Source organism: Adiantum capillus-veneris, chromosome 29 (genome assembly GCF_014529385.1).
Source record: "Adiantum capillus-veneris isolate H3 chromosome 29, ASM1452938v2, whole genome shotgun sequence".
NCBI lineage: Eukaryota > Viridiplantae > Streptophyta > Polypodiopsida > Polypodiales > Pteridaceae > Adiantum > Adiantum capillus-veneris.
The window spans coordinates 1428607-1445968 of NC_140959.1; the positions used below are offsets into that span (position 1 = coordinate 1428607).

At 45.6% G+C, this 17362-nt stretch overlaps 1 protein-coding gene across 1 annotated transcript; it reads right to left on the bottom strand.

Moving 5' to 3' along the window:
* Positions 1–5550: 5550 nt before the first annotated feature.
* LOC147418643 (protein NUCLEAR FUSION DEFECTIVE 4-like) lies at positions 5551–7844 on the bottom strand. The gene has a single exon (XM_086506101.1). It carries the CDS (start codon positions 7763–7765, stop codon positions 5906–5908), a length of 1860 nt encoding a protein of 619 aa, XP_086362227.1. The 5' UTR covers positions 7766–7844; the 3' UTR covers positions 5551–5905.
* Between the last annotated feature and the right edge of the window lie 9518 nt (positions 7845–17362).

Sequence of the window (17362 nt, forward strand, 5' to 3'; positions counted from 1 at the left end):
GTCTTTAATGAAGACCGGGCCCATCATGGGATCGACGGTGGGCATGGCGCGCGCAAATCTCAAGGGAGATGGACGTCCAACAAAAAACGCAAGTCAACGCCCGCCCGGCGAGTCGAACCCACCACCTTCGCCACAGCAATGTGGTGAGCTAACCACGCATGCGCGTGCATTTCGATGTCAACAAAACGAGAAATAAATTATATAACCTAAACTTCCTATGGGGAAAAGTAAACTAGGACAAAAAATGTAGACTCGGACACGTCCGTTTATAATCGGACGGCCGAGCTTACCTCTGCTTTTGTGCACGTAGCTGCTCGTCGTGAATCCTAGGACGGGGTCTTCATTTAAGACCCCGTTTACTTAGTCCTGAGGCTGGGGCACATTCTAGATACCAATCTCATTATGAGCTTTCTTACAAATGTCGAGATTTCGTGCAATGCCATGTACATGCAAGATGCTAGAGAGAGAGAGAGAGAGAGATAGATAGATAGATTTTATTATCGTCCTTGGAGGTCAAATATGACCTATGGGACCAAAGTTACATGTGATGTAGTATGTGTATGGCTGATGAGTGACTCTCGATGCTCCAAAATTGTAGTGATGAGAGTCGCAATGGAGAGCCCACACTTTGGCTGGGAGAGGAAAGTGTGTAGGTCTAAGTTATGGCTGAAAATGTGAGAGAAGCAAGTTCGGATGTGATCAAAAGCTGAGCACTCTAGTAGTGTGTGGTACTCAGACTCTCGAACTTGCAGTGAGCATAATGTGCACAATCGATTTGACTCTTCTCCATTGCCCCAACGCCCTATCTCGCATCGAAGGAAATGGGAGCTAAGCCGAATTGCTGCGATAGTGCGTATCGCGGACAAGGGAATAGGCTCAAGCATGTAAGTGTGAGTACGGTTTCCTCTCTCAGCGAAGAACATGGTTTTGTAGTTGGGGGCAATATAGGTGGTGTAATGTATGAAGCGTGACCCACCGGATTTCTCCCAAGCCGTAATACATTGGCGTTGTAGAAAAGCTTCATTCACTTGAGAGTCAATTGAAGCATCATGTAGCAAGTGTAATGCATCCCATCTCCCAAACCACTTCTTTATGTCTTGCATCCATCCCGTGCTCAAGATCTTGCTTTTATGCGTCTTTTGAACTTTTTTGCTTGCTTCCCATGCAATTGTAGGAAGTCGATGTGAGGGGTTTTGACGCATCTTTATCATGTACTCCACAACCCTTTCCATGCCCATAACCTCAATTGGAAGAGATCCCGACTCAAGAAGTAAGAGCATATATGGTGTTTGTGTCTTAACTTGGAGAAAGTTTGTAAAAAAACGCTTTTGGACATTCTCAAACTCTTTCCAAGTAGACTTTGAGATGCTCCCGCCCCACACTTCAACTCCATAAAGAAGAACCGGTGTCACCAATGCATCAAAAAGATACTTCTTGAGAACCCAACACTTGATGTTTCCCGCATTACACATGTTCTCAAATGCATAATATGCTCTCTTTCCCGCTTCCAAACGACGCATAGCACATTCATGCCACTTGTGATTGGATGGAACCTCAAGGCCAAGGTACTTAAAGCTCTCAACAACTTCAAGTGTCTCGTTGTTGTACACAATGCATGGCTTCTCCTTATGGTTGGTTTTCACAAGCATAACCTTTGTTTTGGATTCATTTACAATCAGCCCACTATGCAAGCAAAAGTTTTCAAGGACAACCATAAGCTTTTGTGCATCTTCTAAAGTGTGTGCTAGAAGCACTACATCATCCGCATACAACAAAAGCATGATTACCGCATTGCAAATAGTGACCTCTTCAATGCCTTCTTCTTGCATAAAGTCAAGTACCATTTGTTCCAATTGATCGATACATAGACCAAAGAGAGTTGGTGACAATGGACATCCTTGTTTAACCCCAATAGTGCTTACAAAAATTTCTGAAATTTCTCTTCCCATGCGCAATTGACAAATCACCTTCTCATAGATTCGAGAAACCGCAAGCATAAACTCACTTGGCACTTGGAGTTCTTCCATCCTTCTCCACAAATTGTTACGTGGAATCATATCAAAGGCTTTCTTAAAGTCCACAAAACAACAATACAATCGCTTGCCTTTCAACCGACTTTCCTCCATGAGAACACGAAGAGTGACAAGATGATCAATGGTGCTATGGCATCGACGAAAATCCGCTTGTCCCTTTGCACGCTTATCATTCTCTTCAGCCCAATCACTCAATTTCATCTCCATTATGCACCCAAACAACTTTGCCATAAGAGACCCAATCATTATAGTCCGGTAGTTGCTTACATTCTTTACATCCCCTCCTTTATGCAAAGGCTTAACCCAATTAGTACTCCAATCATAAGGCATACCATGTTGAAGTGCAAGGTTGAACATATCACACATCCACTCATGGGTAAAATCTCCCGTCCATTTGATCATCTCCGGCTTGATACCTTGAAGATCTCCCGCTTTGCGAGTGGCCAACTTTTCAAGCCCACCGCATACATCCTCAATAGTAAAAAAAAACGGCATACATGGGAGTGAACCATAAAATGGCATTTTTTCAGTATTTTCTTGCTCATATAATTGCCTACAATGTGTGTACATATCCACTAGACTCAAGTTACCAAAATTCTCAACCCGCTTGCCTCTCAAGTTTCTCCAAAATCTTCCACATGCATGTGCCTTTTCTTGGACTTGAAATTCTTGTTGCTTTACTTCCCATCTTCTTCTCTTCTTTTGAATCAATGCCTTGTATATACGCAAATGACTTTGATAGTTGTCTTTGTCCATAGTTGCATCAAGCTTTATCAAGGACTTTCGAGCATCTTGACATTCTTTATCAAACCACCTTTTGCGCGATCTATCTTTGTGGATACCATGGAGATGCTTTATGGCAAAGCATTCTTCCGCACAAGAACAAATAGCTTTCTTGAAAGCTTCCCATTTAGTTTCCAATGGTGCATCACATTGAAGCTTTGTCATCCATAATTTTTGCTCAACCATTTCAATGTACATTGGTGCCCGTTTGAAATCCATACATAGTGATAACTTCTCTTTCCTTTGGTTGAGATTATCATGCTTAGTTGCTTCTCCACATGAAAGGTCAATACATAAGGTGCGATGGTCGGATTCCGGGGTCCATTGACCAAACATAAAACTCTTTATGCGATACATGATGGCTTCAGAAAGTAGCATATAGTCAATCACACTATCCCCATTATGTCTTCTACATGTAAATCCATTGGTTCCACTCCACAAAGATACACCATTGGCAATGAGCATACCCGTGCTATTACACATGTGTAAAAGTAACTTTCCATAGTGATCCGGCTCATTCTCATCCATTGAAGTATGATCATACAAGTGAACTTCCTCCAACTCCCTTGAAATGTATGGCATATCAAATTGTTCAGTATCATGTTGCAATGTTTTTGTGCGAGCATTCATATCCCCAAATACAATAACATCACCTTCACCTTTGAAATAAGCAATGTCCTCTTCCAAATCAGAAAATGGTTGATCTCTATCCATGCAAGCATAAAAGGGAGAATCATGATGAGGAATGTAGCAAGCGGCTACAAAAATGGGTGCTCTTTTTGGTGTCATAATTTTCAGCCATACATAACGTTTGTACTTGTCATCTTTCACAATTGATACAAAATCTTCCAATCCTTTCTTAACCATACATGCTAACCCTCCTTGTCCTCTTCGTTGCTTGAGATTCTTTGACCACATCAATGAATGTACATTGTAATCCTCCAAGCCGTTAATCCTTTGTGTATCATGCTCCCAAGTTTCAACAAGAAGTACAACATCGGCTTTGCTTGTTAGTTCATCAATGCCAACCCCCGCATTCCATGGGTATCCATTACAATTCCAAAAGCATATTTTCAATTGTAACTCGGTCTCATAGGTCACGCATCCCTATTTGCTTGAGAGACTTGCCTCCTCCTTGGGCACATTTTCTTCATGAGAGATCTCCTTGTTTTTATTATTCTTTTCCTCATATGCCTTGCGACGCATATTTTGTTGCTTAATAGTGCGATCTTCACATACAAAACATTTTGTATCCCTCAAATAGATCCAACTATTATCAAGGATAATCTTTCGCTTGGTCTCATCCGGCATGGTGCATACAATTGGCCGTTCTCCCGAGCGAAGAGCTCCTTGCTTCCCCACTCTATGTGCTCCATATACCATAACTCCGGACATGCCAAAGTGGGTTTTGAAGAAATCTTCAATAACAATGGCAAGACAAGGAGGTGTCTCTAACTTCTCTTCGGGAATTCCACGAATAACAATGTTCTTGGAACGTCACTCCCGTTCCTTCAACTCCTCCACATCCACATTCTCAACATTCTTTGTTTGAACCATAGCTTGCATGAGTGAAGAATTAGAAACCACATTGCTACCACATACATCAGTCCAAGACTTGTTTGTGCATACATTTTTCATGTCGCATACATCCCGGCTCATAGTGTCAAATTTCTCCTCTTTCAATACATGGTCATGCTCTACTTTGCTCATCCGCTCCTTCAAAGCATTCAAGTCCACAAGAGAGCGTTTACATTCCTTGACTTCCTCTTCAAGTTGCATCAAACGTGTTGTTTGCATCTCAAGTGTCCTCTTGAGATTCTCATTCTCAACCACAAGTACCCTTAGTGTGCCATTCTCCATTGCAAGTGCTCGTAAGTCTTCGCCTTGTTTGTTTACGGTCCCTTGCAATGATACCAAGTACGCCATGATCATGGTTTCCGATGTCGTTGGTTGGGTGGTTGTGTTGCTATTTCCATACTTAGGAGATTTTGGATCATTTTCCACAATGGTTGTGGACCTTGTTGAAGAAGAAGAACCCTTGCGAGTGCTGGAAGACATTGTATGTAAAATAAGAGATGAGAATCAATTTTGTTGAACCTGTTCACTTCGGAAATACTGCTACAGAAACGCCTTCCATAACTCTGAAAATTTCTGTCTTTACATCAATGCGTAGAGGACTTCGTGCTCTTCGATTGAGGCTATAGATCACCCAAATCGGAGTTCGGATGAAGAAGTTATGATCAAAAGAGTGGACTACTGTCTACTAGGTCAAAAAACGACTGCACAAAGAGAGAGAGAGAGAGAGAGAGAGAGAGAGAGAGGCACGCTCGGCTCATCTGCGTGCGATGTTGCTCTGGAGAGTGCGAGCAATAGAGGGAGAGAGAAGAGAGAGTGAGGAAGGCGGTAACAAGGGAAGGGGCATGGCCCCCATATGGCCTCTACTACCCCACAGCACCACATGGCCCCTCCCGGCCTTGCCACCTGCAACGCACCCCCGCTACTCCTCCATCAAAACTGTGAGCATCCTCGTTGGATTCCGCCTTTCCACTATTTTTAAAACTGACCAGACGTACTCACTATGTTTGAAACTTGATACGACCCATCAAAATGTTCATTTGTAGGCCACCAAGGATACCAATTAGGGCCTAAAATTGACACCTGTTTTTTCCTGTCAAGGCTATTTTGCCTGTCAGAACAGGTGCTTCAAAAAACCTCATCATTCTACATGCTCGAATCTCAAAATTGGCTGTCATTTTTCGTGTTTATATCGCATTACACAAAGCATATGAAAATGGGCCTTGGAAATTGCCTGTCAAAAGAAAATTCTACCATGCCTGTCAATTTTAGGCCCTATTACTACCAATGCAGAAAACTGAATTGACTGTTACTGAGCTCTTCTTTAAGACTAATTTAGGGCGACAAAGCCTGCTGCACCTGCGGCTATGTCGTGTAGCTCCAAAACGAACCTTGCCAAGGCTAACTCTGCCATTTTTGGCAGAGTTGGACTAGCGAAGACAACGTTGAAGTAATAGCGACAAAGCAGCTGACATTATTTTAACCCCCGCCCTATGCTGCATGCGGATCCGCCCTTATACACGAGGTTGTTGCTTGCGGCTTTTGTAGTACTTTAACGTGCGCAATGTCAGTATCATGTATAATAGCACACCAAAGGCAGTCACGCCTGTCATAATTAAAAAAGTTGATCGGAAACACTCTGGCCCTTTGCACAGGAGGATGGCAGACCTGCTGACCGATTGCTTCAACGCCTCGCGGTCGTACAGAGCTCCAGCCACTCGGACAGAAAGGACATACTGCGCCAGCGGCCCTGCACACGCTACCACCGTGTATGTTGTACCAACTGATTTCAGGCCGAAGAGCTCCGAGAGGATGACAGCAGTGAGAGTGTACTGAGCCCCAAGCGAGAGGCCGGCGAGCATGGACCCAACATATAGTGCACCACTCACTCCCAACGCAACCATGCAATTCCCCACAACCAATACCAACACAAAAATGCCCATCAGAGCGGGGCGAGAATATGTGATTAGCGCTGGAATATAGGAGTTGCTTTGCATGAGCAGTATGTCGGAAAGGGAGCCAGCCAGGATCCTGCCAAAGAAATTCCATATGTTCACTAGGGCAACCAGAGTATTCACTTCGGTAGATGAATAGCCCTGTGCATATCCTGCCTGTGCCATGTTATTGAGCAGTACCATAATGGCACCCAAGCCACAGCCCAATGCACAAAAAAAAATCCAGAGATCCAAAGACAATAACACCTGAATAATGGAATGCTCCTCACCTAATCTGACATTTCCTGGCTGTGCAGTTATGAGTCTGTGTAGTGGCTTCCCCCACCTCCAAATGTGGCGAATGAGCCGTGTTGACAATATACCAGTTGAAACATGGCAGTTCTCCACAAGGCACTCCTTATGTTCAGCATGCACTGTTAACTCGTCGTCCACCACAGAAGAAGACTTGAAATTGGCTCCAAGACTGAGGCCTGGCAGCTCGATGTAGCCTTCAGCCGGCTGACAGTTAGCCGCAGCAAGCGACGGTTGCACCTCTAGTTCTGAGCTTTTTCCCTGTGGTACTACGCTAGGCACAGTCGGGTACGCCTCCGCCCATAACACTACCAAGAACGGTAAGGTTAAGATGAGAATCATGATACCTGTTAGACCTGCAACCAGGGGCCTGGAGAGGTCAGCCACATTTCCCTGCACCACCACAGTGCCCAACAGATAAAGAGAGAGGGTGATGGCAATGGCCTGAAAGGAGCGGAGGGTGGTTGCATCACGGCTACCGGGAGTAAGGAGGTCGGTTGTGCTTTGATCCACAGCAGGGCGCATGAAAGGAAGGCAGAGCAAGGAGACCACAGTGGGTAGGCAAGCAGACAAGAGGAGAAAGGAGGCAGGGTTGTCCCAAAAGAGGGCATAGTAAATCTGGGGGAGTATGGCGCCGCTCAGGCCATAGAAGCCCTTCACCAAGCCCATTACAGTCCCAGGGCGGGAGGGGAAATTGCGGAGCACCACCACCATCACAGCAGTCTCGGCGAATGTCTGCCCGTTGGCGCCGACTGCCAAGGAGAGGCCTACATGCCAGACACGGAGCTTGCGTATGTTGCTCAGCAGTCGGCCAGTGAGCCCGAGCCAGGCCATGATGTAGCCGCCCGTGTTGAGCAGGATGCCAACAAGTATCACCCCCCACGGCTTCCAGAGGTCATAGAGCACTCCCGCAAGGAAGCATACGCCGTCCCCGATGCCCAGGCATAAGGCTATGGTGTTAAGCTGCTCTTGATTCAGATTCATCGTCGCCTTCACGAATTGGGAATAGATGGAGAAGTCGTACGCCGCAGCGGCGGACGCCATGAGGTACATGCCGGAGACCATCACCATCCACTTGCTCTGCAGCACTCTTCTAAAATGGCGACCAATCGTTGCAGAAGCCTCCATGGACCCAAAGTGGTTCTGTGCGTACAGAGAGAGCGAGAAGAAGAAGAGAATTTTAACGGAGGGAGATTAGGGGAAGTGCGGAAAAACCCTTAGGGCCTAACCTAAAGACATATTTTGCAAGTTAAATTGTATTTTAGCTAATATTATGTATTTTAGCTAAAAACTGGGTCATAATGGCATACTACCGGGAGTTCTTTTAAAAAATTCATTTACTAGCAAGATGCCCCAACAATCCCGAAGGCTATTGGTCCTTCCTAAGGCCAAGCAGCGACGTCGTGCGGCATAGACGAAGGAGGCTGAGCCTTTGCTCTCGCGAGCGCTCTGTTGAGGCAGCCTCATGTAAGCCCCAGCCCTTACGAGAGAGCATTCTCTCCTCTGCCGCATCTCTATGACAGCACAAAGAGAGAGAGAGAGAGCGAAGCAGCCTCTGCGTCGAGACCTTGCAAACATTGTGTGTGTGTGTGTGTGTGTGTGTGTGTGTGTGTGTGTGTGTGTGAGAGAGAGAGAGAGAGAGAGAGAGAGAGAGAGACGTCTGCATAGGCTGCATACAGAGAGAGAGAGAGAGAGAGAGAGATGAAAAGGGAAAGTAAGCACATGGCCTCCATGTGAGTGCCCCCCCGCCCCGCCCCCCCCTTTTTCCTTTGGTTTGTAAACCCTTCCTCTTTCCTTCCCAAACTAATACCATCATTTTATCAATTTTCTCCAGCTGGTACCCCATACTCACGAGGCCTGCCAATGATGAGATGAACCTAAACATGTTCAGTTAAACCAGAAATAATGTGAAGAAAACTTCTCTTTGAAGCTCTCTCTCTCTCTCTCTCTCTCTCTCTCTCTCTCTCTCTCTAGGTTGTGGAGAATGGCAACAACTTGGAGTAACTTTCAAAGAGCTAGAGTCAGAGACCCTTTGCCAAGCAAATGATGTGCGAGAGAGAACCACCTCCTCTTCCACCCTCCTGCAACTCCCATCTCCTGTTTTTAAACCTCGGGCTACCCTCAGCACCGTCGCAGCCTACTGTCGATACTAGCTATCCCTTGCCATTCTAGTAACTCACACCTACAGAGAAAGGGAGAGGGGACCCTGCACCAACGAGAGCTCACTTGTTTTTCAAGATGTGGTAACCACAAGTTCCAACTATTAACTACATACGGCTCCGATTTTAGAAAAAATAGAAAAAATCATAGGCCTAGTAGGGACTCGGGAGATGCCCCGACTATCCCCCAACACATGTCTGGATTGCCCCTTCCTCGAGGCCTGCATACTGCTCATATGAGAGAGAGAGAGAGAGAGAGAGAGAGAGAGAGAGAGCGCTCTATGTAGGCCAACGTAGCCCTCAACTTGCAGATGTCGTGATGCCTCCCTTGGAAGAGACGAGACAACCTGTGAGTGAGAGAGAGAGAGAGAGAGAGACATTCTTCTCTATATTGACCAGAGCACCACCCCACAACTCACCTTACAATTGACTAGAAGTTGTTTGCTCAGGACAAGGTCCTTCTCTTAGCTTTTCTTTGGTCCGCATGAGTGGTTTCATGTGCTCTCGTTCACCGTTGTGGGGGCCGGGGAAAGATGCTTTCTCCCTGGTAGTCTTCAACTGCCTCACAAGCTCCTTGAAGGTGCTTACCTCCTTGCAAGTACCCACATCAACTTTGTCCTGCCAGCTTCAATCCCTTGTACTCTATGAGCATGGAGTCATATATCCGTGATTCCAATCTGCCTCATAGGGTCCTTGAAGGTGCTTCTACCTCCTTGCAAGTACCCACACCAAATTTGTACTGCCAGCTTCAACCTCTTCTATTCTATGAGCATGGCGTTTTACAGCCTTGATTCCAATCGGTATTCTGGCATGCTTACTCTTCATCCGTTGCTCTTTCTATGACTTGGAGCTACTTCTACGATTGGAGGTTTACGACTCCAAGCATGAGAGCTGGAAGCCTCGGCCAGTCCCTATACGAAGGGGACTTCTTCTTCTTCTTAACACTCTGTAACACCACAATGTCTGTGCCAGTTTTTCATGTGTTGCATGATTCTTGAAGCATAAGGACATGTTTCAAGTCGAAAGGCTCGTATCTCGAAAGTTGTTGCTCTTGAGGCACTCTGTCAAGAATCACATGTGCCATGAATTTTGGAGCTATAGTCTTTTAGGCTCTCAAAGAATTTGGCTTTTCTGTAAATTGTCCAGGCATAATAAGAATACCAAGTCCTCAATCCTTGAAATGGGTGCATAGTGTCTTTGTAATGAGTGCCCACATCAGCCAATAGTAAAACTATGCATGTCTATCGTCATTTGGAAATATTATACTCTAGAGAAGTAGAAGCACCCAGCCATAGCATATTGCAGTTGATCATCCCTCCCCTTTAAGTGCCACGGGGTTGCAAAGCATGGGATCAATGGTCCCAATTGAAAGGCGGGATGGCGATCGATCTGGATCGTTGATCGATTAAATCTAAACTTGAGATCCCGAGTTTAGATTTCGAAAAACTAATCTCGAGAGGTCAGCCACGTGGACCTGTGGAGATCTATTATCGGGGCGCCTCACTTCTCCAACCAGGTTTTGAACCCTCGCCATCAGCTTGAGGGGCACACGTCTTGACCAACATGCCCACGTGCGCCTCGTTGAAATAGATGTGATTTCACATCTATTTGAAGGTAAACTCGAGATCTCGACATAAAAACTAAACTCGAGATCCCGAGTTTAGTTTTTGTGGACCCCACCATAAAAACTAAACTCGGGATCGAGTTTAGTTTTTACCCGTCGACGGTCAAGATCTGCACGCGCCTTTGATTTTGTACAAGAGCCCATGGTTGGAACCCCGTGGCACTTAAAGTTGAGGTTGATCATCCCAGTTCAACTGTATCAAGTCATAACAAGCAAAAATAAGCTCTAACGTTGTTTGCATCCAAATAAAGATGATCCTTGCAACACTGACATCCATTCACATACATTCATTGCAGTTCACAACCAACAGACTCCCTTGTCTTGCGCCCTGTGGCCCTACCGGCCTTGCTTCCTTCCTAAGAGAGATGGAAGCGCCACATATGTTGGACGATGTCCCCACTCGCGAGAGAGAGAGAGGAGAGAGAGAGCTTGTCTGAGAGTAGTGAAACCTCTACAGGCCGACTAAAGCATCACCGCCCTTTGCTAGGAACTTCCTTCACTTCCATTTTTGAGAGTTTTCGAATCTTTAAAATGAGAGTCACTCTTTGCAATGAAGATCTTCTCTCTTTCCAATAAGTTATGTATTGCCAAAAATTATGTATTTCCAAAAGTCTCATCATGACATATAGTGTTTTTTAAAACATCTAAAAGTAAAATGTTATATTTTTAAAAATTAATCTTCTCTTTTTCATTAACAAAAAGGGAAACCATCACTAAGGCCTTCCCCTTTTGGCAAGCCAAAAAATATCTAAGATGCATGGAGTTTTGAGTGATTCTCTCTCTCTCTCTCTCTCTCTCTCTCTCTCTCTCACGTAGAAGTAGATGCAGTGCTGCTCTCTCTCTGTCTCTCTGCAGGCAAGCTGCAACTTGCGAGGCCAAGAGGCAAGCTCGTAGGAGCACATCCCCCCTCTCTCTCGTGCGCGACATAGAGCTCTCTCTCTCTCTCTCTCTCTCTCTCTCTCTCTCTCTCTCTTCTTCTTCTTCTCTCTGAGCTCCTGGCCCTCTGTTGCGCAACCATCTCCAGCTCGCGAGAGGAGTGGTTCGAGAGAGGAGGAGATGCAAAGCGAGGGCAAAAGTGAAAGGGGTGGGCAGAAGGGGAAGGGAGATTCCGCAGTTTTTTTTTTTTTGGGGGGGGGGGGGGGGGGGGGATCTCAGTAATTGGGGAATTTCTTTTCACGCAACCCGCTATGATAGTTTCATTGTTTGCCTAGAAATTTAATAAAAGTTGAACCCGCGATTAGACCATATAGACGATAAGGTTAGTTATATAGGTTTATTACAATTTAAAAACGTGGCATTTTTACTACATGAAGACGTACAAGGCGACAACGCGAGAGACAACGGCTCCGACCACTTGCGAGAGAGAAAGAGGCAGCGGCTCCAACCTCCTTAGGTCGTACAAGAGACGGATCCACGGATAGAGAGAGAGAGAGAGAGAGAGAGAGAGAGAGAGATAGAGAGACCTCATAAGGCAATCCCTACTCCAACACGCAGCTGTGTATGTGTGTGTGTGTGAGAGAGAGAGAGAGAGAGAGAGTGTGGAGGAGGTGGTTAAATTTTTTAAAGAAATTTTCTACTTTAAAAATAGAAAGTTTCTCCCATTCCAATTTGTAGGAAGACATCTACTCTTCGTTCGGCATTGTTTTTTATTCCTCCAAAGAAATCTACTCAGGTTGTGGGTGCCTTATTTACACCATTCTTTTGCAAAGATCCAAGACTTTTTTCCTTTTTCTTAACCGGGTGTCTCAAATTTCTAACCGGCTCAAGGCTAAGCTAAGGCACACTTTTCCCGCACACAAGTCCAGGGTGAGAATATATGAGAAACTTTGTTGTGGTGATTGGCTGAGCCTTTTTTGAACACACATTTCCACCCACAACATGGTCAAGCAAATCTCACAGCCAAGATGGGTGGGTCAGTACTCTTGTTCGTGGAGGTGAATAGTCTGAATACGGCTTTGCTTAATCACGAATATGTTTAATCCTTGCACTGGTGACGGGATGTGATGACCTCCATGGGGGCAAGGCAATTCGATATTCATCTCCATTCATGAATATATGGGTCTCCACCTCAACGTCTATGGGGCAGTGCTAAAAAGAAAACCTAGGTTTAGTGCAATCCCACCTACAAATTTTGAAATTTACCTCTAAATTTTATATTTGAAGGTGAGAAAACCTACAACATTTTGAAAAAATTAGTGTAATTTGATGTAAAAACCTTCAAATTTTGTCAATCTACCTCTGTTGTTTCACATATGTAGGTTTGCCAAGTTTTTGGAAAAACGTATTTTTTGAGCATTGTTATGGGGTGAGACATCAACAGTTGCATAAAACCTACGCTTTTAAAGTATGTCCTAAAACTTGCGTAAACATGAGGGTAGTGTGAGAAGTTTGCTAGTGTTGTTGTGTCAAGAGAAATTTGCTAGCTAGATCTTTTTATTCAAGTGAGTGACTGGCCAAGTGATCTCTCTCTCTCTCTCTCTCTCTCTCTCTCTCCACGTTGCAAGTTAGATGCTTGAATTTCAAGCTGACAAGCCTGTCTGTGTGTGCGTGTGCGTGTACATGTAGGTAGTGCCACTGTCAACCCGATATTGATGGCCCTTGTTTTCCTCTCTCTCTCTCTCTCTCTCTCTCTCTCTCTCTCTATGAAAGAAATATGTCATGCGTTGTGTATGGTGCCGACATATTAAGAGCAAGATGCTTTGACATCACAATTTTCACATAGTCTCTCTCTCTCTCTCTCTCTCTCTCTCACCTATGAAACATAAGAAACATGTCATGTGTTGTGCATGGCGCTCATAAGTCTCTTATTTTGAAATGAAAAGAAGATATCATGCGGTCTATAAGTTTCTTCAGGCTCAAGAGCGTGAAGATAAGAGTCGTAATCAAGAGTTGTGAAGATAAGAGTCGCCATTAAGAGGCCACATCATGGTTGGGAAAATGTATAGACGAAAAGCTCATGGTTGAAACTTGGGGAAAAACTTGTTCTAATGAGACCAAAACTTCAGCAATCAAATAGGGTGTTGCACACTTACTCCATGACAAAGTGTGAAGGACATAAAGACTTTTACAGACCTACTTGGTGCCCCAACGCTCCTCTATGGTTGAGATCGTACTTGGATGGGAGCAAGATTTCTCAAGAAAAACATATTCTTTGTATGTTGGGGGTTAAGATAGCCCTCCCCACGGTCAATACTGATGGTTGAAAACTTATAGAGTGTTAAAGATTTTTTATCCCGATACCTTTCGTATAGGGTAAAGGAGCCAGTTTAGAGGCACCGAAATTGAGCTGCTAATTGCAAGTAATCTTTTGCACCATCTCAAGCATAAAGGGACTCATTAGGTAAGTGCATGCATCTGTTGGGTTCTTGTCGGTCAGCCCGTGGGAAAAGCCTCTCATAGGCGTGCAATAGAGATTCAGTTAGAGCTCAAGTTTTGCATGGTTTTTTGTGGCTTTATATACTTTGTCAAGCTTATACACAACTAGTACGAAGGCGGCACCACCTCTGGCGGTGCTGTGTGGATCTTCTTAGCTTAGACATGCCAACACTATCTACATGTAACTTGGACATGCAAGAGAATTGGCCATGAAAGACATGGTTGTCATAAATTTCATGTGCCCAAAAGAGTTGGTGATCAAGTCCACCCCTCGAACGTCTATAAAATAATCAAAGAACTGGAGGCACCGCCTCCGACAGGGGCACCTTGCATAGTGTCACATGCCTTCAAGATGCAAGCGTATGTGATTGCATCCGAAGAGACACCTTGGTTTTGCATTTATCAAAAACAACCTAGAGCTTCTTGCCCTGCCCAAGTTGGACATATCCCGCTCTCTCTCTCTCTCTCTCTCTCTCTCTCCAGATATCTATGTGTGTGCTTGCGCTAAGAAGCCTCGCCTCAACCCCTATCAAGGAGGTCATTGGATGTGTGTGTGCAAGCAATTGTTTTCAAATTTTTACTTTTTTACATTTTTCTATCTTTTCCATTCTGTACAATTTACGTACAATTATAAGCTTTGTGGGTGAATGCAAGCTTAAAATGGGAGTATGTAGTCTATCTGTCCCCCATAGGCCCTCTAAAAGTTCCTCTAGAGACCCTCGAGAGTGCTCCAAGATGCATCAGAGCTTCAACGCACGCATCACTTATGACTGCTAGATTTTCGCTCACGATTGCCGCTACAGTTTCATTGGGGGCCCGAGGGTGGTTCAAGAAGCGGCTTTTGGACCTACAATATCCGATGCCTGATTAGGAAAAAGTCAAATTGACTGGCAACGGTTGGCTGTACTTGGAGACGCAACTCATAGCATGAGGTAAAGAGCACTTGTCCATACGCCTGCTAACAACAGTTTCGGAGGGCCTTTCGAATGTAAATGCTCTTTCCATAAATAGGCAGAAATGATGCGTTCAAAAAGTTTCGCCTCTCACTTGGAGAGTGGTCGAACCACCCAGAAAATCATTTTTTCATACATACAAAATCCAAGAGGAAAATTTTAAAAATTAGGTTTATTTTGCAGGTTTTTACTCTATTTTTCTCTATGACATAGAGCATGAATCTCTCTCTCTCTCTCTCTCTCTCTCTCTGAACCTATGATGGCGCACGACAACCGAAGCGGCATCATGAATCTCTCTCTCTCTCTCTCTCTCTCTCTCTCTCTCTCACAGGCCCCTACAGTCTCACCGACCCACCCACCTCGCCGATTGGCAGTCGAGACCCTGAAACAAACATTCTATCTCTACCCTCAACTCTCCAGAGCCGGCAGCACACAGTCAACAATGCGAGTCAACCTCTGTTGGGGACGCAACATACATCATGAATCTCTCTCTCTCTCTCTCTCTCTCTCTCAAAACCTCTTATGCTGCACTGCAAGCGTTCTCTCTCTCAAAACCTCTTATGTTGCACTGCAAGCATGCCAGTGCATGCAATAGAAAAATCCCTCCAGGTTACTGCACCCTCAGCCTTGTTGGCGTCTCTCTCTCTTTCACTCTCACTCAAAACCTATGATGTTGCACTGCAAGCGTGCCTGTGCATGCAATATAAAAATCCCTCGAGGTTATTGCACCCTCAGCCTTGTTGGCGTCTCTCTCTCTCTCTCTCTCTCTCTCTCTCTCTCTGTGCCTTCGCAAGCTTGATGGATGACCTGCAGTTCGGACGTGATGGAGCATGGCTCATTGCAGCAACCTCTTGAGCATTGTTGGCGAACCTCATGAGCATTTCTGGCGGATCTCCCTCTCTCTCTCTCTCTCTCTCTCTCTCTCTCTCTGTATGCAAGCTCTGTCAAGCCGGAACTACTGTACGCCCAGATGGAGCACGTGCACTTCAACATGATGGAGCGCGTACAGTAGCATGGGACGTCCAGCAACATCATCACAGCATGCAGCTTGATCGAGGTTACCCGCTTGGTTGGTGCAGAGCTTGCAGGAGGGCGTGAGCATCTTATTGCTTCTGGGGAGCCCCCCCTCTCTCTCTCTCTCATGCTGCTAGTGACTGAGGTTGTTGAGCACCTGACGATCAGGAACTCCAGCTGCTTGATGTTGATGAAGACTATGAGTTTGTTGAGCAACGAAATATAGCCGGTCGTTTGCAGCAACAATAGCGAGCAGCCCGGTTGCACGTGCGCAACAGTAGCCACCTCGCTCAACCCTTCTTGCAGGTGCGCCACAACGGATTGCAGCGGCAGCCAGTTCGCTCGCCCGATTGTAGGTGTGCAACAACAGCAACCTCCTTCGTGAGAGCTTGAGAGTCTCTGGCATCGCCTTCCTTCTAACTCGATAGCACGACATGCATAATTAGACCTTGCGGCCTCGCTTCCCTCTTAACAACACGACATGCATTATACCTGCTCACACTGTCTCTCTCTCTCTCTCTCCGCTCTCCGTGAGGTTGCAGTCTCTCTCTCTCTCTCTCTCTCTCTCTCTCTCTCTCTCTCGTTAAGCTTCTAGTGCTTCTAGTGCAGCTAAGTAGCAGGAAATCTATCTCTCTCTCTCTCTCTCTCTCTCTCTCTCTCTCTCTCTCTCTCTGTGGGGTTTGTGGTGCAGGCTACTACAAAAGTTAGTTCTCTCTCTGCGTTCGACTTGAACAACTCCTCACGTGAAATAAATTCGATGACGACGGCCTTTCATTTCACCGAATTAGTCTCTCCCTCCCTCCTCCGTTGGGCGGATAAAATCTCTCACACACACATGCCGGTTACACCCAAGAGCGCCACCAAGGGGGAGGCCGGAATCCCTCCCCCTTTAACAATAGCAAAAGCGTGTTTTTATTGGTATCGGATCTCTGTTTTCTCTCTCTCTCTCTCTCTCTCTCTCTCGCTTTCTCTGCTGTAGCACACCATGGCTCCATAGCCCATAGCACTCAACACTAGTATCAGAGCCTGCCCCCGGCCTTGGCTCGACTCGAAGAAGCCCTGTGGGAACCGCTGCCTGTAGAGAGCACAAGGCGCATGTCGACCTGCTGCAAAACACACAAAGGAGGCATCATGGTGATCGCCCTGGCTTGAGCAGCATTTTTCGACACGTCGAGTACTCCTGAATCAGCTCATACAACCTGCTGCGAACGCCTTTGTCATCTACGCCATCGACAGCCCTCTGCTACAGAAAATCGACGGTATTAATTTTTTTCTTTGTTAATCTTTTCACACTACACTACCTATTTCTTGGCCACCCCCTATGGAAGAGGTTCTTCACACCCCGTCATTTGTGCTCGGTGCTCGTAAGGGACTTTGAAGGTTTATGCTCAAGCTGAAGCCGTTGCAAATGGGCTATTGAATGAAGATCAGTCGCACTGTCGGCTCTTCTTGGTTATTTTATGCTACGGATCCACTGATGTGTTAAAAGGTAATTCGAAATTTCATTAATAAAGATCGACGATCATTCTTCGCAAGCATAACAAACACGACCAAGCACGACCAAGCTATCCTTTGCATATTGAATATGGCATCAAAAGTC

Coding starts and splice junctions, on each gene's coding strand:
- LOC147418643 (XM_086506101.1), bottom strand. CDS start 7,765: ATGGAGGCTTCTGCAACGATTGGTCGCCATTTTAGAAGAGTGCTGCAG.